General features: G+C 37.6%; 1 protein-coding gene across 1 annotated transcript in view; it reads right to left on the bottom strand.

The window, feature by feature from the left end:
- The window catches only part of tsnare1 (T-SNARE Domain Containing 1), a 231,775-nt gene that overhangs the window by 139,007 nt on the left and 68,618 nt on the right, over positions 1-24,150 (bottom strand). The window contains exons 3-4 of the mRNA XM_059338826.1: positions 10,003-10,080; positions 3,827-3,896 (exon numbers count right to left, since the gene is read on the bottom strand). Coding sequence (XP_059194809.1) covers positions 3,827-3,896; positions 10,003-10,080 — 148 coding nt within the window. The remainder of the gene's footprint in view (positions 1-3,826; positions 3,897-10,002; positions 10,081-24,150) is intronic.

Genomic DNA, 24,150 nt, shown 5'->3' with positions numbered 1-24,150 from the left:
GATGTCAATAGTTTTAATAATGGCCCCATTTAGAAGAAAATAGAAGATAAAGAATCGTATGATTTGGGGCGGGGCTACCTTTGATTGACAGGTCACTGACAAGGCGAGCCGTCAACAGGAGAGAAGCAGAACAATGCGTATCCACGGCAACGTGTCAATAAAGTTATATATAACGTTATATAGATATAAAAGAGGACGTTTAGCGGTTTGGTCTCATAACTTTGACCCTTTCACTGTATTTTCACTTAATGACTTGTCTTGACTTGACTTGACTTGACTTGTCATTAAATGTCTTGTTCAGTGTTTGGTTGGACTAACAGACACTCCAAGGAGTCGCTGCTCAGTTTTCTGAGGTCACTAACAAACATTTTGTTTTTGTTTGTTGCTAGCCAAAACTAACATCCCAGTTAATGCTCCAGCTAATGCTAACAGTAATTAGCAGCAGCTTCTCTCAGTCAGGTTGAGGTGTAGAGAGGCTGTAGTCAGTGATCAGATCCCTCTCCTCCTCCACAGTCCAGATATGGTCTGCTCCCCGTATCACAAACAAGATGGAGACCAGTGGAACGCTGAACTGATGCTTCCAACGGGACACAAACCAACTGGTGACGTCACCGTGACTAACTCCATTATTCATATACAGTCTATGGTAATAACTCATAAAATACCTGATGGGAGCTAATATTAAAATGCAGCAGAAACAGCAGTTATACCATCTCACCATGGACATGTACATCATGTCATGACAGGTCGAGTTTAAGCTGTTAAGCCAACGTGGCTGAGAAATATTATTGAGGATATTATTATTAAACATAAATACTTCACTACCTCAGTATTGTGTGACTGAAGTAACAGATATTCCACCATTTTGTGCCATTTTTTACTCCACCGTACAGATACTTGCTTTACTCAATCTGCATGGTGCATTTTTCACCCAAACACTGTACAAGAGATTGTTGTCTCAGGATAATGAAACCATTCACCTAAATCCCAGATAATGATATAATTATCCATGCCATTGTTAGATATGCATCTTGAATGTCATCACATTGTGTCTTAAGAATCAGTTAATGTTAAAGTTTATCATAGGCAACAGGAGAAAACTGTTGCAACCACAAAAGCTACTGTTTAAAACAAAAGCCTGCAGTTAATAAGCTCTAAAAGGCACCATTAAATTCTGAAATCAGAAAGCCTCCTGACTGGTTTCTCAAACAATCTTTCAAAACAAAGAGCTGCAACATAAGACAACAAATCATACTGGAGGTAATTTGCATCAGTCGGAGGCGCTGGATGTGTTGTTTGCATCCAGCATCAATACCGCTGAAGGAAAATGGGCAGTTAAAAATAAAAGCACCCAAGCATTGTCAGTGAGTTTCCAAGGCGATCATGAAAAATGTTCAATAGAATTGATGACATGCCAGCCAACACAGTGGGATATAATGCATTTTAAACAGACACAATCATCTTAGATTGGCCACTTTGTCATCAGCTTTGAATCTGGTAATTGCTGGCAGCTCAACTAAAAAAGAATAATCAATATGAAAGAGGGCAATGAAACAAAGAGAAAATAAGCACTTCTCTGGAAAGCAGAGATAAATGTAACCCTTACACTGAGCCGGACCACCAAGGATGTAGTGCAGGGTTAGTGGGAGGCTTGTCTGTGTGCATGTCTCAGGGGGAAGAAGAAGAAACAAAGGCCCATGGGAGTTTAGAAAGTAGATGTTATGGTCTACTATATATATATATATATTATCACTCTTGCATTACAACACAGACATTTTCTTTCCTAAAACTAATAATTATTGTCATTGGGGATCCTTGGATGCTATGGATTATTTTCTTAACCTCCTGTGACCCTGCGTGCTCATATGTGGACATTTCATTTTAGCACAATACATCAATCAATATAAAAACAAGATGGCAGCATCTTGGTAAAGTCAATCAACAGCTTATCTCCAGGAAAAAGTGGACCAGGTACAAAAGCTGATCAGATTTTATGGTTAAAACTTGTTTATTTGTGCTTAATAATGTTTGTAGTTTGATATTCTGTGACGTTTGACTGAAGTTTTTGAAGTTTGACTATTTTTAGCATTAGCAACAAGCTACGACTGCTAATCAGGAAGTACTCATTTGAGAACGAATAGACTTTTACTCTCGTTCTTTAAATGAGAGGAAATAAACAGTTTTATACACTGGCGAATTAATTGTGTTATACAGTAAAATTAACCCTTTTTCCCCCAAAAACTACTTCCTGTTCAAAGACAATGCTTAGTTTTTGAACTGATCAGCTCCTACTGATCCAAAATATCTAGGAGAAACTAACAACACATACCAAACAAAAGCTTGGCTCTCAGGAGGCTAATTGATTTATTATTGATTGGTATAAAAGAGAAAGAGCGTTGAGGGGACATTTTGTCAATAATTCATTTTTGACTGTGTATTAACCCATAGGAACCTATGGTGACAGCCGTGTAACAAACACTTTAAATCTTCTATAATCTCCCATATTCAGCTTTATGCTTCACATTAACTCATTAAATCCCTCAGTGACACATACTCAACACCTGGTGTGGTGGTCATGTGACTGTGACAGGAAGTGACTCTCCTAAATGTTGCTGTGACTGGAAACAGAAATGTGAAAAAGTAGCTCATTTCAAAAAGCTTTTTGTTTGTTAAGATGCTTAGTTTAAACCCATTTAACAATTCTGATCCGTTAATAGGGTATCCTGTATTATATTTAACTTGTTCTGATCATATTTCCTGAACAAATTAAAGTCACAATTATGATATATGTTATGGAGATGCAAACAAAAAGGCAAATGGTTATTTGTTATTATTTAATATTGATTTATTATTATTTTGTTACTTAAAAACAAATTTGAAAAATTATTGATTGATTCATTCTTGTTAAACAGCACTATTAATGTCACAATTTTGATAAATGTTGTGGAGATGCAAAAAAAAGGCAAATTTGTGTTTCTGTAAGCAGAAAATGTGCCTAGTTTTATTTTTAAAATTAACATAAATACCATAAACGCCCAATGTGACATATATGTCACATCACAGATCTTTGACATTTAGGGGTAGAATTTTTGAAAAACCATCATATATGTGTTCTTTGTGGTCCACCTGGTCTGTGGTATATCCAACATAACTTTCTTTTCAGGATAAATAGGTCTGGATTCTTATGGGTTAAGACAACCAGTCAGGTTTTGTTTTATAGGCTGCCTTGATCAGAAATGTTGGATTTAACAAGCAATTCAGATTCAGCCTTCTCATGTCAAGTAAAAGCTCATTAGAATATACCCAACGAAGAAATTGCTGCGACAACATATAAGGAATAAGCAAGCATAGGAACGCCCACCATGTACTATAACATGTTCTACACTCATGTGGGTGCAGATTAATAATATAATTGTTGTAACAAATTGCTTTTAAAACACAGAGAAAAATGTTATGTACCGTTCTTTATAAATACAGTTAGATACCGTAAATGTCAGTGTTTGAGCAAGAAAGTAAAAACAGCAAGCTGCTGTGAAGTTTTACGGTCTAAAACAGTATTTTTCTTTGTGAGATGTTGCATGATACCACTCATAACGGACAGCTGCCAAACCACAAACAGACAGCAACATATCCTCCTCTAGTGATTCAAGCTTCTTCAAAAGGTAATAGCAATTTTATCTAAGTGAGTGTTATGCTTTTTCCCCATTGTGGGACCAATAAGGGAATCTTTATCTTAATCATAATCTATGCAAATTAAACACAGATAACTCATATCCATACTCGCGTACAGTAAGTGAATAAAGCCAATGTTAGACATGTTACTCACAGACTCTGTCGTAGCTCTGCTGTGTCTCTGGATGTTCCCAGTGACTGAAGGTTCTTCTCAAGTTTGACAACTGGAGGAACAACACAAACAGTGAGTGTGTATGGGGCACAAACACACTCGCCCTCATGCATTTAAGAACAAAAGAAAACTTTCTCTATATTGTTCAATACTTTCTAATCCATCACAAAATGTATATAATCCTGATTTGAACTAAGTATTTTAAAAATAAAATATTTGTTTCTGCATTTTTTGCTAAATATTATATTACCATACATGTTTTTTCATGGCATAGGAAAACTCAATCAGTATGTGAACATGAGATAGTCTCTCTCAAAGCCAGAAACCAGAAAAGTAGGTGTCAAACTTGTGATGTTATATGGTATAAAGTCTGGATCCCCTCCTCGTAGAATGCATGGGGTACTGAGTGGGAAACACCTTCACCTCTGTGATGATTACATTACATTACATTACATTATGATGTCCTGTGAGACTGCTCAACTGGGGTCCATTGCTCGTTGCCCTTCTGTGGTTCAAGCACGACACTGGCCAAACTCCTCAACAGCCCCTCCCCAGGCCTGAAAACATCCTTTTGGTTGCAGTCCAAGCTCATGTGCTAGTTGTGTGAATCCACAATGTGGACGGTGCACACGGCCCACACAACACTGTGGTGTTCATACTAGCTGTGTTTCCACAGGGAGGAGAGTGGCCACCTGGAGGTGACGTTTGGTTTTCGCCGTCGCTAACTGTGCACAACGTCAGCAGCTGAAAGCAGCATGGCTAATTATGCACAGAGTCTCTGCTGATCATAAACATAGTGATTGTGAATTAACGGCATCATTAACTGTGCACAGAGTGTCTGCTGCTTGTTGTAAACAAACAGAGATCGCTAAGTGAACACCTCCTGCAGCAGCAGCACATACACACTGTACTGCTACAGAGCTAACTGTTAGCCTGTTAGCACATACACACTATACTGCTACAGAGCTAACTGTTAGCCTGTTAGCACAAACACACTGTACTGCTACAGAGCTAACTGTTAGCCTGTTAGCACATACACATTGTACTGCTACAGAGCTAACTGTTAGCCTGTTAGCACATACACACTGTACTGCTACAGAGCTAACTGTTAGCCTGTTAGCACATACACACTGTACTGCTACAGAGCTAACTGTAGCTAACTGCCGCTAATGGCGGCTCTTCTTAACAAGCCGGCCTCCAGCTTGTTAGCGGCTCGTTAAGAAGAGTAAGAAGGAGTCGCTTGATTTGTCTCCAGTAGCTTTCTTGAAAAATAGTCGCTAAGGGGGTTCGCTGGCTTTTCAAACGGTGTGTGTTGTTGTCGTGTAGAGTACTACGTCACATCCTGCTTAGTGATCTATCCAATCAGTAACCAGGCTGTTTTCAGGGGAAAAGACCCTGCTATTCTATAGGGACTAAAAAAATCCTGACAAAAGCCGGCTCCGGACTGCTCGTATTCAAATTAGGGGCGTTTTAGCGAGTGAGACCCGCCTCATTTAGGGTTTTGCCCGGTTGTGGAAACAGCCCTACTGATCGCGATCAGAGATGCTTCAAGGACTTCTTCTCTTCTGCTTACACTGACTGTGAGACCACATCTGCATAGTTACAAAATCTTGGAGGTTCATGGCTTGGTGGTCAGATACTCTGCAGACCTCAGGTCAGCTCCTGCAGCCAGTTAACTTACAGAGAGCAGTAACCTTTAATTAAGCAACAAGGGAAGCTTTCTGTCCCCAGGAAACTCCTTACATCACCAGGAGTTGAGGCAGAGCTTCAGAAAGCTAAAGATTTAGTCTTCATAGAATTATTTTCAAATGTCTGTCTACTCTCTAATCAGCGACACACTTTACAATCCCACTGGTGTGTTCTGTCACCATAATAACTAACAACAATCACCTTTCTGATTGGAGCAGCCAAATGACCACAGTCATCACAATGCCTTCATCCCAATGTCCCTTTTAGCAGAATAGCATTTTGAATCTTTCTTTTCCTTTTTATGGACTATTCTCAGATATAAATGTTGGCATTCCAAATGACTCATAGTTCATTTCCTGTTGCAGTGTATGTGAATGACATCAGCTGACAGGAAGTAAACATGGACCCAAGCTGTTGTCAAGCAATGACATTCCAGTGAAATGCTCTATACCCAAATGAGCTTTATTCTCTCACAGTGTTGTCAGTTGTAAAACAGAAAATGTAACATAGAATAAAGCCCATACTTTAGATTCGGAGAGGAAACAGTCCAACCTGGTCTCACAGGAATCCGTGAAATAGCCACGGATTTGCTTCACTCAAAATCCGTGGAATAGCCACGGAATCACTCAAATTTCCGTGAAACTGACACGTATTTCGCTACAATGCAAGTTAATAACAGTCATATCCCGTGGCTATTCCAACATACAAAGTGATTATGTACATTCACTGAGTGAATATTTAGAAAATAAAACATATATTTCTCTCTAGAAATGTGATCAAAATCCATTTTTATGCAGAAACTAAGTCAAAATTTTGATTTTTTTCACTAAAAATGAGAGAACTGTCCGCCATGTTTTTTGTTCTGACCGCCGGGACCTTGAAAGTCACGTGACTTGGAACAAACCAATAGGAACAAATATCCATGGAATAGCCACGGGATAGGTCATTAACTTGCAATGTAGCAAAATCTGTTTCAGTTTCACGGAAATTTGAGTGATTCCGTGGCTATTCCACGGATTTTGAGTTAAGCCAATCCGTGGCTATTTCACGGATTCCTGTGAGACCAGGTTCAAACAGTCATATAACTTGATCATAAGTCAGCTAATGTGGCTCAGTTAGCTGTCCGACCAGTAACCTGGGTAATGTTGGTGCTAACTGCTAACAGGAGCTGAGGAGGTGGTTTTAGGTCCTGTGGGGGGGGGGGCACTACTGTACTACGGTACTGTTGGTGTTAACTGCTAACAGGAGCTGATGAGGAGGTTTTAGGCCCTGGGGGGCTGGGGAGGAATGTTGCTGGTGTCATGCCAGAACCAGATCCTGGAAAGTGGGCAACAGAACCAGGTGTAGCAGCCTCTACTGACATCATAGCAGATGTTAAAAGAGCAAAGAAGAAGGAGAAAAAAAGAATAGAAAAAGTAGAGAGTGACCGAGCAAGAGGTTGCCAGACACGAGTCAATATCGGACAGACTTTGAGAGACCTTCTGGAAATAAAAGGCTGCAGACCAGCTGGACTCCTTGCTGTTGGACTTGTGTTGCTACACTTCCTTAATATTTGGCTGTGTTACTTAGCAGGAGTTGAACTAGTTTTTGGTACATAAGCCAGAGATATTAAACTAATCTCACCCCTCATTTAAAACTAAACACTCTTCTAAAACCAGACCTGATCTGATGAAACTAACCTGCTGCCACCACTTCCAACATCCAAGACCTTAACTGAGTAAGACTGATTCTTTTTTAAATTACTGTATGAAAATTCAGTTGAGCCATTGAAAAACATGCCAATACAATACAATACAAAAAGCAAACAATCAGAGGAAGAAGAGATTGACTTCCTCCCTATTCTCTGTGCACATAGGCCCCATATAATAGTCTAGTTTTATAGTGGCACTATGTTAATTTGCATTTTTATTATTAAATGAACACATAGTCTACACTGACACTATTTTTTAAAATTGTTATTATAATATAGCCTAATATACTGAATATTAATATACTGTAATATTAAAATATATCCTGTCAATATTGTTTTAAAGTGGTAACCCTTCCTTTTACAGTCCGGTAGTTACCAGGTAATTACCTGGTAATAAGATGTATTTACAAGTAATAACAGGTAATTAAATGTAATTGCCAAGTACTTACCAGGTAATTAATTACCCAGTATTTACATTACATATTTATCTGGTAAATACCAACAAGTTACCTGATATTTACTAGATATTTTCTTGACATCTACCAGATATTTACCCAATAATTACCTGGTAGATATCCTGCAATTGCATATTGTAGACTATAAACCCACTGAATGTGTCTATATGTGACTTTGCTAGAGTGATAATAACTTACATATTTACCTGGTACTTACCAGGTATTTAGTCAAAAATGATCTCATATTTACCTGTAACTACCACTTACTTACCTGGTAGTTACCTGATATTCACCTGTAAATACCAACAAGTTACCTAGTATTTACTAGATATATACTGAAAACTACCAGGAATTATAGATTATGTATTACCAACCAACCTGTGTAGTGACAGTGATCTATTGACTCTGATATTTACCTGTACTTAATAATAACAAGGTAATTACATTTAATTACATACAATAAGTATCTTATTACCAGGTAATTACCTGGTAATTACGGACTTTAAAGGAAGGGTTACCTTTAAAGTTGTTGTTGTTTTCCATTTTTAGGATATTGACAGTATTTTTGTTATCCAATTATTGAGGCACTTTTCACTAACTTTAGTCATTTATAATATAGGATATTGATACATTGATACATTGATACATTGATACATTGAATTATTTTCCACAGATTGAAGTACATCCATTTACCTTGTTTAATTAAAGCAACTATTAAATCAGCCCAGAAAATTAAAATAAAAGTATTTCTGTTCATTTTACAGTTTTTCTCAGTCTCTTTGGTGCATTTCTCTCATTAATATTAACATTTGCACAACAGTTAGTTCAACCTCCACAACATTTAGTCATTTAGTCATCATAGTAGCAGTTTCTCATTCCTAACAACACATTAAAATGCTTCTGGACAGTCATGAAGAGTGCTGTTTTATAACATTATCATTGCTTATGTCACTTCAGTCAAAATTAACTCTACTTGTGAATGCTGAATAGTCATTCAATATAAAACTAATAGTCCTCATTTCATTGCTTGAGTCATTACATACAAACATGTTGAACTAGTTGTCAAAATCTCTCAAGCTAATTTATTTTTTACTGAAAATGTCTCTGGAATAGAATAAATTTCTCTCAGGTGAAGCTCAGCTTTCTCTGATGAGACTGATGAGACTGATGAGACTGATGGAGGCTGTGTGAAGCATTAGTTGAACCAATGATGAGCCACTTCTCCACAAATAAGGGTGTTTTTTTTTCTTTTTGTACAATGCTGTAAACAAATTAGAATTGCAAAGAGCAATATGTAATAAAAATATGAAACATCCATATTCAGTGTGTTGTACTCAGTGACCTCACTAAATACAGTAATGTGTAACTTTACTGTAGTTTTTAAATGGCTGTAAATAGTATAAAGTCTGTCTGGAGCATTTTCAGGTAGCGTCACCAAGATCTGACTTTTTAGCATTAAAACATTTCCAGAGTAAAGTGTCATAATGAAAACATGACAGAGAGAATAAAGAGAATATAAGAGAGAATTTTGAGGAATGAGCTCTGATCCATTTAGAGACAGCGACACACTTTTACCGGTTATCAACTAAGTTTTACAGTTTGTACTAATTGTTTTGAGAAATGTAATAACAGCTGTGCAAATGTTAAAGGTGATGTGAGAAATGCACCAAAGCGACTGAGAAAAAAATAAAATTTCAAATAAAATTCAAATAAAGGTATTTTTGTTCGTTTTAATATGCTCTAACCCTAACAGAGGAAAAGATTCCAGCCAAACTTGATATTCAATCTCAAACTTGACCCTTTTTATTTACAGAGTATTTAATCTTAACCATAGACCCATATCCTCATCCTAGACCACCACTAGTACCAACTAGAGCACATCCTAAAAACATGGATAGATGGACGGATGGATGGATATAGATAGATAGATAGATAGATAGATAGATAGATAGATAGATAGATAGATAGATAGATAGATAGATAGATAGATAGATAGATAGATAGATAGATAGATAGATAGATAGATAGATAGACATGTTTAATTTAAACATTAAATGAATTGAATCCTTGTACTCCATACTATAATTTATAATAATAATAATTATAAATATAATTTAATCAACATCCAAGCACTAATCTGAACTACTTTCATTTCATTTTCATTTCATAAAACTCAGACCCTAATATTAGAATCTATTGGAAGACAGGAAAACAACAACATGTCCTGGTCAAAGTGTTTAAGTTAGGACAGGAGCACAAGGATAAACACACACACACACACACACACACACACACACAGTTTTACTGATGAGTGGTGTTTTTACCGTTGGCGTTGATCTGGAAGATATTGGAGGAGGTCTCCTGAAACACATCTTGCAGCTCTGAGGGGCTGACCTGAGTGGCTGGAGAGAAAACATGGAATCAGCAAATACTGTCAGCCAGCGGAGCGAGACGCTGCAGCAGAGAGCTGATCACAGCAACAACATGAAGGAACTCACTCTGTATGTTCTTTATCAAAACACTGTTGTTTTCTTTGATCAAAACAATAATTAACATCATTAATACATATGTTGAACCTGCATTCATCAACCTTTTAGATTAACGATGGATCAAATAACTGTGAAATAATAGTAATAATAGTAATAATGAATTTTATTTACAGACGCCTTTCAGGACTATCAAGGTCGCCTTACAATAAACAATTAAAAATAAAACAATAACAATGAAAACAGCAATGGCAGTAATAATAAACAAAACTAAAACAGTACAGACAAAAATTGGCAACATTAATAAAATGATGAATATATTAGGGGCAGGTCAGTCTAAACAGTGTGTTTTTAGATGTGACAGTGTTGTTAGAGAGCAGATGGACTGAGGGAGTTTGTTCCAGAGCAGCTCAAAGATCTGAGGCTACGTTTCCATGGTGACGGTCTGAACAGAAGACGCAAAAGTGGCGTCGCGTCTTCACTTTTTATTCTGCGTTTAGACGAGTGTTTCCAGGAGGAAACCTGCTGATACGGTGATCTAAAGTGTGTGAATGTGATTGTATGCAGCCAGGCGGCATCACTTAAAGCCATAAGAGCATCTTTGGGCATGCAGAAGTTTTCACGCCACGTATTTTCATCAGCTACTCCTTCCACAAAGTTCTCCTCCATCACTAGATCTCCCAGGTCTCGTTCAGAGCCGTCTGTCTCCTCCCACCAATCGCTGCATCCAGAATGTGATGGAGGTAATTCCAGATCCTTCTCTGTTCACTAATACTATCTGTACATATCCTGGACATTTGGTGGAAAGACTCCTGTAAGTTTATTAGAGCTGCCAGAGCAGCTTGAAGGTCCCACCATGGAAATAACCCCACGTTTCTTTATTTCCTGTACTGGAGCATGTATGTGATGTAAACACATACGCGACGTTTACAGTTTTACACTCTTTTACACAATGACAGGGAGGGTTAATTGCTGTAATGCCTGTATAAACTATTTCATTTTTGCACCAACTCGACTTTGTCTTGCTACCTCAGCTCCATGTTTGCTCATTTGTGGATGATACGGGAGTTAGGAGGAGTAAAGCACTATGAAGATGGTGACAGCCAGAACCACCCACACTGAGCTCCACATTGGCTCTTTAAATACCTATGGTGACATCACAGACGTCCATATTTTATGCAGTCTCTGGTATCAAGCTCTGCCATCATACATTTTCTCCCATGACAGGCGGCACTAAAGTCACTGAGAAACGTCTTTAGATGCTAATTAAATGCTATATTCTCACTGCTGGCAAATGTCTTATATCAGCTTCCTCTAACGGCTTTGTCAGGAAAGAGGTTACTGCAGTTCAGAGGAGGAGACCTGGAAACAGGTGAGCCTGGAGATGAGTCGGCTGATTGCAGATACAGTGTGAGGGCATCTGGTGGACAAGAAGAGAACGGCAGTGAAGGGGAAGGGGCTCAAAGGTTGGACAGAGAGGCAGAAACATGTTCTGATAGTCTGACTGCTGCATTCTCCATCCTCAGCTCCTCTAGTGCTTCCCTCTTCCTTTTGATTTTGTGGTTGGAATGACTAACAGAGATGGAAATGAACAGTGAAACCACATCCATGGTGGTGTACAGTATGTGGTTATCCCTCAGTACTTCAAACTGAGGGTTTAAGGTTGCCTTAAACCACAAGAAGTCTGTCAAAATAAGATGCCTTAAATAAAACATAGAACAACCCTTATTCTCCTTTACAATAATTCTCTAAAATATACAATGATTCAGATGGAAAAGTGGCATTAGAATGTGAGAGAGGCACCAAATTTAGGCTTTTAGGGCAAAAAGGGTTCTCTGGGGGTTTGATTTATTTATTAGGGCCTCGGGGCAATCGCACCGAGCACTACTGTTATACTGTGGATTTCTTCTTATTCCTCTTGCGGACGCAATTTCGTCCCGCTACTAGTTGAGTTGCAGGACAAATTATATATCAAAACGTGCGGTTTGATAGGGATCGGTGTGCTATTACTTTTCTCTACAGAATACGAATTTTTTGCGACGTAAGTCGCGAAAAACTGCCCAAAATTTTGCATTGAAATGAATGGGACGGCCGACAAAAAATGAGCGAAAAAGAACAATAATTGGAGATTTTTAAACGTCTACTTCTCCGGCATAATTTCACCTAGAGACTCCATTTAAACTTTAAACAGTAGACACAAGTCTTGTGTATCGGTGTATTACTTTGCGTTTCGATAGGTCATATAGTTTTTCATCAATCCCTGTTGACCATGACCATGATCATTTTTGGAGAAATTCTGAGATTATAATGGGTGTGTATTGCACGGAATGTTCGTGTCACAGTGTGTGATGTCATCGCTCAGAGTGTAGAGGGAGAGAAAAAACTGTCAAAAAATAAATTTTAAAACTGCACTCCAGGCCGCAAATTCCACTCTACAGAAATAATTTATACATAGAAACGTAGGAAAATTAGTCTTCTCACTCACAATCCTCTGGTAAAGCTGTCAGAGTTATAGTTTGGGCGTAGGACGCACAGATGATCCACCAACACCACCAACAGCCTCATTGGCTCCCATATTAAAAACACAGGAAGATCTCGGAAAAAGTGAGATTTTAAAGTTTTTTTAGATCACTCAAACAAAGCTATTTTTTCATTTTTCTTAAAAAAAAAAACATACGTAGATGTTTAGGAAGAACTGAGGACGCTCAAAGTGAAGTTGGATCAATGATAGGTATTATGGTTTTGACAAAAATGCTTTCTGTTCGAGGCCAGAAATTCCAGTCTGTCCACCTCTGGACTTCTGTCCACCGGCTGCTGTGACAGGTGTCAGTTATTTCTGTTGATTGCTTTGATCTTTGATGTGGTTACAGTTACACACACACACACACATGCGCGTAAGCGCTCACACAGGTAACTTCATGTGATTTTCGCTACACACACACACACACACACACACATACACATTTTGAGGTTAAAGGGCATAGTTTGAAATCTCTGAAGAGTCTCATCATAGTGTACACACACCGGCAGTAGCCCCCGTGGCCCTTTCAGAATTTCCCCAGAGGAAATTTTGTAGTTTAAGTTGCTGTTGCACTACTGTTTTATTTCAAAATAAATGTAAAAATAAATGGCTTTAATCTGCTGTATTTATTCATGTTTTACAAAGGGTTTAACCTGAGCCAGAACCACAATGATAATCATATCACAGTCATGCATGTGTCTGATTTTTTACTACATCCTGGTATCGGATCAGTACCCACAGCATCCCTAAGTATCCGAACCGGTATTGGGAGGGAAAAATGGTACCGGAACATCTCTAATCAAAAGTATTTCATTGAATAAATCCAATGACTGACCCTAATCAATCATAGTCTGTTTTGCATACATCTTCCCCTTTTGACCATCAGGATCCACATCATGAATTACTAAACAAAAAAAAATAACACAAGAAGCCATTTGCTGGTGAAATGGATTGTCTGTGCTGATGTTCACATTTAAAATTAAAGGACTTTTTAAATTATTAATGGCAGATGAGGGTTTACTGGCACTGTCATTTAAGCAAAACTCCTGGCTTTATATTCTCTGTGTAGGAGAAATCATGTTGTGGATGGCACCATTTTATTATATCTCAGCCTAATAATTGGAATATGCCCACATGTAAAACACATAATAATAATAATAATAATAATACTTGAATAATCATTGGAGAGATTAAAAAAAACAACCTGACACATCAATGTTACATTAATTAGTGATAGGCTATAGTAGAAATATTGACATTTGCAGTAATTGTTTTGAAAGCGGTGTGTTGTTATAATGAATATGTGTGGGAATTGAATGGGCATCAAAGGCTGTGGGAGTCTCTAATGCGGAGTTTAACTGCAGTGATGATAGAGTGCAGTGGGGAAATGGCATGGCACTAAGCCACAGGCTGGAGGTGGGAGTGGTGGTACTGTATAAGTTATGTCCTGGCGCCATTTTCCTTCTTCAAAAGCACATGTCATTACCAATGACAGGGAGGGTTAATGGCCTGGAGCCATTACAGCTGGCTGACATCAACATCACCACCAGCCATCTCACCCAGCCTTTTGTCAAATACTCACCCTGAAATGACTGCAATTACTGCATATTTTTCTGACATGGTCAAAGGTACAGGTATAGATAAAATATAGAGGTTGAACATGCTCAAAATTCTTTTTATTTGAGGAGAGCTGGGTCAGATGTTTGGATGAAAGAGAGACTGTGAAGGCAGAAACAAAGCAGATGTTGGAAGTGAGACAGAGCTCGTGGTCAGGATCTCCACTGTACATCTAGTCATTAATTCTCCTCACTGAGCTACACGGACAAATCATCCAGGTAATAACATGATTGCATGCGGTCAGTCGAGCAGCATTACAAGATTGTGATACATTTGGAAATGGGTAATTTTTCAAATGAGAGACCGTTCGTGCATTTTTAACGTTATCTCAGCACACACACATCTTCAGCATGATGGATGGACATGCATGCCACAGTGGAGGTGGCCTGGCCATCCCACGATCAGGCTGTTTCTATATGTGTTCACTACTGGATCCAATACTCTTTCTCAGTGTGACTGATGAAAATAAAAATATAAATATAAAATATATTGAACACTCAGTGGCTCTGTTGTTTGTAATGTCTGACATGTCTGAATCCTTGCCACTTGACAAGATTTATTAAATTAAGATTATTAAATCTAGAACTAAGCATACATCCTGAGGAAGGTGCAAGGCGACACGTGTTGGTGTTTTTAGATGTAACCCATGTAAAATAAAGGGTTTTTAACTCTTGTCAATCCACCAGAGTGCCTGCATTTTTTTCCTTTTGAGTTCACCGTTTACCCATTGCAAGAGCAGCGGTGTATTCTGGGACACCAGCAGCACTACTGTTATTCTGTTTTTTATGAAAAGAAAAAAGTTGAAGTCACGAGAAAAAAGTCAAAATTACAAAAAAAAGTTGAAATCATGGAAAAAAGGTCAAAATAAGAAAAGGCCATAAACACCCTGAGGAAGGTGCAAGCTGACACACGTTGGTGTTTTTAGATGTAACCCAAGTGAAATAAAGGGTTTAAACTTTTGTCAATCCACCAGAGTGCCTGCATTTTTTTTTTCTTTTGAGCCTAGAAATAAGCATGTTGCATGCTTAAGATAATAAATTAACTCTTAAAACAAGATAAATGAAAGCTGCCAGCAGTGATGAACTGGCCCGAGCAGAGTGACCTGATGATTATTTGGTTCTTACCAAGATAAAAAAAAAAGTGTTAGATAATTTATCTTGTTAATTTCACTCGACAAGATTCCATGAATTAAGATTGTTAAATCTGTCCATGCAACAAGATCATTTCCCTCAGATTATGTGTTTTTATCTTGTTTTTAGACACACCTTTTTTGCAGTGTAATAACATGATGTGTGCTTTATAAGTGGGGAAAATATATTCCTCACATAGAAAGAATGATATGAAATAAAATGACTAGAAATGGGTGGCAAATTAGTTAGAAACTATCTGGAAATAAGTGCAAGGAGCGAAGGTTGGGTTGGTGAATGGATTTACTGCGCCTTCAAATGTAGCATACCAGGTTGAATTATTGCTCCAAAAAAGAGTAAATTAGCTCTAAATCAACCTTTTTTGAGTAACTTGGTTCTTCACCAAAATGACAGAAAAGCAGTGTTTGGCAATGAAGATCTTAAAGTGATCTCAATACATCCAATGGACTTGACACTGGGCGTCTTATTGCTGAGGACCTAAAGGCAGAGCAGCACCGAGAGCAAGCTCTGGAGATCTGCAGGACATTCATCAGGAGTTATGTGTGCTCTGTGTATTGTATTGAGATGGTCCCCTATTAATTATTATACAACATGATGGGTATATCTCTCTATATCACTCACAGAAGAAGAAGAAGAAGAAGAAGAAGAAGAAGAAAGAGACCGGAGATGTTACATTGCAGCAAAATCAAGCATTTCAAGCATTTCAAGCATTTCAAGCATTGGCGATGTCACTATTGAATATAGCCTGATACCAAAAAGCTCGTTGTTAGAACATAAACATACTCTTGCGTTGCTAGGGGATGAGCTATGTTTGTCAGGTTGCTCCGGACCAAAGCAGGCTGGAGGAAAAGAGACACTGAGCAGTTAAACTACTGACAGCTGCTAATTCTAAGGACAAAACTGACAGACATGTGAAACATGATGCATTATTTATGTTGAATAAAACAACACAACATGTGGTAATCAACCCGTACTTGTTTGTATGTTTAAGAACTTGTTATCATTTCAGTTTTCAGCAGCGACTGAATACCCTCCATCATATTGTTTATCCTAATGCAATATTATTTCAGCTTCAGCTATGTCAGCTGTTTGTTCAAAACAACAATATGCATAAGTCCACTGAGGCACTCTGACGCAAAACAGAAAATATTTCAGGAGAGTTAAGGATGCTAATGTATGCATGCACAAATCCAACACTTAACGTAATCTGATTAATTATCCACTCTCAATGTTAAAACATGTGTTAGCCATTAACTGCCTGTCCATGAGGCCTTACTTTTAACTTGTTTTTAAAAATATCATTAAAGGTTCTACTGATAGTATTGATGGTCAAAGGTCTTATTGTTGATTTATGGTTAAACGATTGATTATTGAGATACCAAATGAGACAAACGTGCTATTTTCAGCGGAACTGCTTTACTTTTACTTGAACTTGTATATTTTACCTGCATAAAACCTCACTGCACTTCATTGATCATCCTGAGTAAATATCTCTGAGGTTTGCTGGTAAAAGAAGCCAAGCAGTGGACTTACCACTAGTGTTGGGACAACGAAGCTTCATGAAGCATTTGCTTTATTTTTTGACCCCACTAGATGGCGCTTTTGGCTTAAAAAAAGTCTTCAGCAATAGTAATTGAGTGTGTTTTCAGCCCTTTGTTGAACAAAGAGCACCATCTCTTGGACTCTGTTAATAATGCTTCATGAAGCGTCATTGTCCCAACACTACTTATAAAGTAGTATCCGTAGGGTGCTACTACTTGAACTTACAGGTATTGAGTCCATTGAGCTGCTGATGCAGGACTTCATCCTATCAAACAACTAACTGCAAAGTCCTTCAGTGGAGTGCCTTCAGAATAAAGCTACCATGGAACGTGGGCTCCACTTTTATAGCCCTTTTCTATTCATGGAGATTACTCAAATCACTTTACACTACACCCATTCACATACACACTCATACAGGTGGCCAAGGCTACCCTACACACTGCCACCTGGAACCAGTCAGTAAACCATACAACCAGTGTCACTCACAATGTGAGGTTCACCGACTGAGCACTGACACATCAACATCTGCAGACTTCCTGTTTATCTCCTCTTGTGTCCTACAGTCAAAAAACATGAACGCAAGTTCGTCTGTGGAATTCCAATGGATAATCTCACCAACTGCTGATTTGGATGTTATCACACAATTTATTTTACTTTCCATGGGAATGATAACAAAGGTTATTATAGTTAATGAAAAGTAACGAAAAAACGAAAACTAGAATTGAAAAAAACTGTTTTATACATTTTCATGTATTCTGTAGCTCCAACTAAACATCTGCTGATTAGTGAACCTGCAGGGACACATGTTAACCCATGAGAACCCACGGTGACATGGGTGTCACAAACATTTTAAATGTTCTAGTAATGTACATAAGTGTGTTTTTCAGTGTTTTACAGCTACAGCAGCTTGTTGAGAAGCCGTCAAATGAGGCAGTGTTATTTATATTTATTTATTATTGATTAATTATTACTTATTATTGTTACTTAAAACAAATCTGAAATGGAATTTGTTGTCTAACAGCACTATTAATGTCACATTTTTTATATATGTTGTGGAGATGCAAAGAAAAAGGCAAAAGGTGTTGAGTTTATTCATTCAAAAATAAGAAATATATAAACGCCCAATGTAACGTATATGTCACATCACAGAGCTTTGACATTTAGGGGTAGTATTTTTAATAAAAAAACCCATCATAAATGTGTTCTATGTGGTCCACTTGGTCTGTGGTATATCCCCCATAATGTTCTTTTAAAGATAACTGGGTCTGGGTTCTTATGGGTTAAATATGTTTACTGAGACTGGGATGTTACACTCCAACCAACATTCAAAACACCCAGAACTGTAAGAGTTAATAACCTTATTGGGGCTGAGATGATAAACCAAAGGAAATAAAGGAAACATTTATTATGACCTCTTTGAATCTGGCACCCAACACATAGCCCATTACAAAAAAATAAAACTAACACTAAAACTAAACTTAAACTAGCAAACTCACTCTAAAAACTAATTAAAACTAACTGAATTTGAAAAGAAAAATTCACAACGAAATTAAAACTGAAACTAATGAAAAATCCAAAACTAGCCTTGATGATAACAACTGGTAACGTCCATTCAATTGTGTGATAATGTTCAAAACAGGTGGCTTGTTTCATACAAGATTAGACTGGAAATACATCAGGTAAATACAAAAATATTTCATTTAATAAATCTGCCCAGTTCATGAAGGGGACTAGCGTGTTTTTTTTTACATTAGAGGCCACAGCTCAGTGTGTATTTCTGACTGAATGCTCATTTCCTGATCTCCAGTCACTCCGTGTCCCTGGAAGGTTGGATAGATGGTTCTTTCACAACCAGTGTTTGGGAAATGTTTTGGATCATTTCAGCAGCTTTTTATCTTTTCACACTTGAAACTATTCTCTCACATTAACATGTGGACACTTCACCATGCCCATATCAGCATGTCACTTCAAAGCCCTGCTGATACGCACTGCCTTCACAAAATCACTCTTGGACAAATTCTGTCTCTCTGTGGTTTGAGCAGTGTGTCTGATACAGTCATAACTTAGATTCTGCTCTGTGTTATATCCCTGCTGAGGCATTTTGAAAAAGCTCTTGAAATGTGGAAGAAATAGAAATTATAATGTTAACAAGACTAGAGTCTATTGCAGCTCTTTGCGCCTGTACTCAGTACACTGCAAAAAAAGGTGTTTAGTCTAAAAACAAGATAAAAACAGTAAATCTGAGGGAAATGATCTTGCTGCATGGACAGATAATTTACCTTGACAAGATTTATCAAATTAAGATTCTTAAATCTAGAAATAAGAGTGTTGAATACTTAAAATAAGAAATTAGATATATTATGTAACACTTCTAAATCTAAAGTTGTTTTTTTATCTTGGTAAGAACCTAATAATCATCAGGTCACTCTGCTCGGGCCAGTTCATCACTGCTGGCAGCTTTAATTTATCTGGTTTTAAGAGTTCATTTATTATTTTAAGTGTACAACATGCTTATTTCTAGATTTAATAATCTTAATATAAGAAATCTTGTCAAGGTAAATTATCTGTCCATGCAGCAAGATCATTTCCCTCAGATTTACTGTTTGATCTGGTTTTAGACTAAACACCTTTTTGCAGTGTATACATTGCAGGACTTTGAGCTAAATGCTAATGCTAATATCCTGCTATGCTTACAATGGCAATGTAAAAATGCTGATGCTAAGCAGGTGTAATGTTCCCTTCTGGTCTGTAAAACATCAGTATGGATATTGGGTCCTCTATAGACCAATCTGAAGAATCTTTCTCAGAAGACGATGGGACAGTTGAAGGCGGGGGAAGACTTCTTCCCCTCGGCCTTTAAAAGACGCTGCACAGTCTTTTCACAGCTTTTCTCAATCTTTTTGCACTTCACCTCACTTAACCCACAGCAGAATCTGTGCTAGCAATGTGAGTGTCTGACAGGAGGTGAGCTGGCTCTCTACCAGGTGAAGCTATCCAAGCTTATTCTGAGTTCTGCTTCTTTTAGCCTGCAATCTAACCAACATTATTACAGTTAACGAATACTAACAAAATAACAAAAACTTTTTTGTAACTGAAATAAAAATAAAAACGAGTTTTAAAAAAATAATAACTAACTGAAACTGTATGAAGTGGTTACAAAACTAACTAAACTTACAGTGAAAATGTCTTTCGTTTTCGTCTTTGTCAACTTTTTTCATACATAATCCAGAGTTTCTATTAGAAAGAGGATTCTGTTAGTGAACCTGCAGGAACACATGTTAAAATGTTTACTGAGACTGGGATGTAGCATTTTCAAACAATAAAAACTAACCTAAAACTAGCAGCTCACTCTAAAAGCTAATTAAAACTAACTGAATTTGAAAACAAAAATTCACAAAGAAATTAAAACTAAAACTATTATAACCTTGAATCGAACCCACTTTCTGCTGTTTAGCTTAGCTAGCTTAGCTCTTTCCATACCAGTTTAGCATTAGCCAACATATTACTTGCTCAATGGCCATTTTACCTCTTGAGACACTTCCCCGGTATGTCTTGGCATGTTGCATGAAGAAGATTTAATTACTAGCAACCACATTGTCACCAACATCTAAGCTCAATACAGGTGAGACGGGTGGTGTTCCTGTTGAAGGCGGGGGGAAGCTCAGCTGCTCACAACAACTCAGATTGTCTGAAGCGGTCGAATCTTCCACTGGCAGTGACTATGAGGGCACCATAGGGGAACAGTTGACTGATATCATCTGTATAAATTATACTCCAATCCATCTAGTACATTGTGGATATATATTGGATCGTTGAAACTTGAAAAATCAGGTTATTCTGGAGTAATGAAGTGTGCTGAGAAACACCATACATGATTTCTGGGCACCATGAATGCATCTACAAAGTTTCAAGGCAGTCCATCCAATAGCAGTTGTGGTATTTCAATAGTCATATTTCAGTCTGGACCAAAGTACTGGACAGACCCACAGACATCACCATCTCCAGAGCCCTGCTTGTTGCGTGGCTTAAAATACACAAATTTGTGTTTACATGTCCTAATCATTAGACTCTTCTTCAGTCTTGTTCAATGAAAATCAATAAAAGCCAAAACTAATTAGCCTTGTAAATACTTGAGATGAACATTATTCAGGAAACCACAGATAATGAGCAGGAAACAAATATTTACATGCTCCTTATTATTCAAGGGGGAAAAGCCTGACTGGTAGTGCTGCTTGTCACTTTGGGACCTGCTGGTCCATTGTCGTTTGAAATGCTAGTATGAAGGAGGGGGAGGAGTCTTGATCCACAGTAACAAGACCAAAGCCTGGTGTTGCAACTGGATTTTTTTAACCCCCCACAACCTATTGTGTTGTGCTGTCGCTAGTGTTGGGACAACGAAGCCTCATGAAGCATTTGCTTTATTTACGGAGTCCAAGAGATGGCACTGTTTGTTCAACAAAGGGCTGAAAACACACTCAATTACTGTTACTGAAGCCTTTTTTTAAGCCAAGACCGCCCTCTAGTGGGGTCAAAAAATAAAGCAAATGCTTCACGAAGCTTCGTTGTTCCAACATTAGCCGTCTCCTATGTTTCCCATTAAAAAACCCAAATATCAATAAGTTCAATGCATCATCATTTGGAATTTAAGTAAATTCCCTTGTCGAACCTGATAATGTAATAACCCAGATAATGTAATAAAAATCTGCACTTGAGTCCATTGAAAATGTAATAAACCAGATAATGTAATAACTTCCCGATAATGTAATAAAGTGCATTTCCCAATAATGTAATACACTTTTAACCAATAATGTAACAAAGTATAACATTAATGGAGGTTATAACATTATCAGGTTAGCCTTCATTTCCCAAGTCCTGATAATGTAATAATTCCCCAATATTGTAATAATGTAACAGCAGACAACCCGTTACTTGGGTTCAAGTGGTGACACTGTGTATCAACTCTAGCTCAGAGCTCTAGCGCCACCAACAGGTCAAAGTTGAATGTTTAGTAACTTTTGACCCGTTCATCCGTTTCTCACCAACGAGGTATCCATGACAACGAATGATTCAACAGCTTCTTTAAATCTAAAGGTGCTTGGTGTTATACTTTAGTACATTATTGGTAAAAAGTGTATTACATTATTGGAAAATGCACTTGATTACATTATCGGGAAGTTATTACATTATCAGGTTAGCCTTCATTTCCCAAGTCCTGATAATGTAATAATTCCCCAATATTGTAATAATTTAACAGCAGACCAGCCATTACTTGGGTTCAAGTGGTGATACTGTGTATCAACTCTGGCTCCAGAGCTCTAGCGCCACCAACAGGTCAAAGTTGATATTTATTACATTTTGACCTGTTTTGACTTCAACAGCTTCTTGAAATCTAAAGGTGCTTGGTGTTATTCTTTATTACATTATTGGGGTTATTACATTATCAGGTTCTGCATCCCTCTTTGACCATATTTCATAGCCTGTGTCATGAAGGGAATACACAGACAATATTTGCTTTTTGAGTTTTCACTACTTTTTCTACATACACATCACAAATGCCAAAATAAGAGCAAGTGTCTCAAGGGGAATTAGTGGAAAGAAAGCTGTAGGGCAGGATCTCACTTTGCAGATTCACAGTTGCTAATGATAAACCCAAGTGAGCTGATTATGGATGATGATCACTTTGGCAGCGTAGTTGATTTCCTTTTTCTCCCTTTTAAACATTGAATAATCAATAGCAAGTGTCCTGATTTCTCCAACTGTAATGAGTGAGAGTCCCGAGCATGCCAGGGTTTAATTACCATCATGCCCTCATGGAGTAGCTTGTTGATAGCACAAATGTGCTATCTGCAACATGTTCAATTATACTCTCAAATCAGAGAGGAACTTAATCAAGAGCTTGCATCTCATTATGCCTGAGGTCACTATCTTTTTAGTGAGTAGGGACAAATTCTGCTCTTCTCTAAAATCTGCTATTTATCCACTGAGCAGCTGAGTGAGGGAATGATCCCAGCAGCTGGCCCTGCAGGTGGAGCTGACTGGGTTTCATTTCACCAATAGCCAGTCCTTGGCACGAGCCAGTCTAAGCCTCCATAAACTAAACACCTTTGGAATAGATCAGAGAATATTGACAACGTGTAGGGCTGCAACTACTAATCTGTCGATTATTTAAACAATTAATCGATTAGTTTTTTGGTCAATGAAATGTATAAAAATATCAATGAGTGTTTCCAAACCACCAGATGACGTTCTCAAATCTCTTGTTTTGTCCACAAACCAAAGAGATATTCAGTTTATTGTCATTAAGGAACAAAGAAACCAGAAATATTCACATTGAAGAAGCTGAAATCAGAGAATTTGGACTTATTGTCTTTAAAAAAATTCTCAAACCAATTATTAGATTATCAAAATAGTTGACGATTAATATAATAATCGATTATTGTTCGATTAATCGAATACTTGTTCCAGCTCTACAACATTGTACCTATTTTACTTTTCAGTTATTGTCTGCTTTACATTCCTTTGTGAAAGAACTAACTAGATATCAAGATGTGGTTAGCGTGAGTTAAAAAGTTACCAGTTAAATACACTGTAAAACATCCTGTTGTTTTAATAGGAAAAAACTGGCAGCTGTGGTTACCAGAATATTTCCGTAAAAGATTATTCCCTCCTTTACTGCTAATTTAACAGGATGATGCTGCTTTTATATTAATTTTTTATGCAAAATTTACATGCAGATTTTGCTTATTGTGCATTGAACACCAGTAAATTAACATTCAGTTATTATTTATTGTACACTGAATACCAGTAAAATATTACTGTCTGTTAGAGTGTCTGTTAGTCCAACCAAACACTGAACAAAACGTTCAAATAAACTGTCATTAAGTGAAAATACAGTGAAAGGGTCAAAGTTATGAGACCAAACCGCTAAACGTCCTCTTTTCTATCTATATAACATTATATATAACTTTATTGACACGTTGCCGTGGATACGCATTGTTCTGCTTCTCTCCTGGTGACGGCTCGCCTTGTTAGTGACCTGTCAATCAAAGGTAGCCCCGCCCCAAATCATACGATTCTTTATCTTCTATTTTCTTCTAAATGGGGCCATTATTAGAACTATTGACATCAGATTGTCTTGAAGAAGATTTTTTACTAGCG

The sequence above is a fragment of the Centropristis striata genome, chromosome 8, assembly GCF_030273125.1.
Source record: "Centropristis striata isolate RG_2023a ecotype Rhode Island chromosome 8, C.striata_1.0, whole genome shotgun sequence".
NCBI classification, from domain to species: domain Eukaryota; kingdom Metazoa; phylum Chordata; class Actinopteri; order Perciformes; family Serranidae; genus Centropristis; species Centropristis striata.
This window is presented reverse-complemented; position numbering and strand designations above follow the sequence as displayed.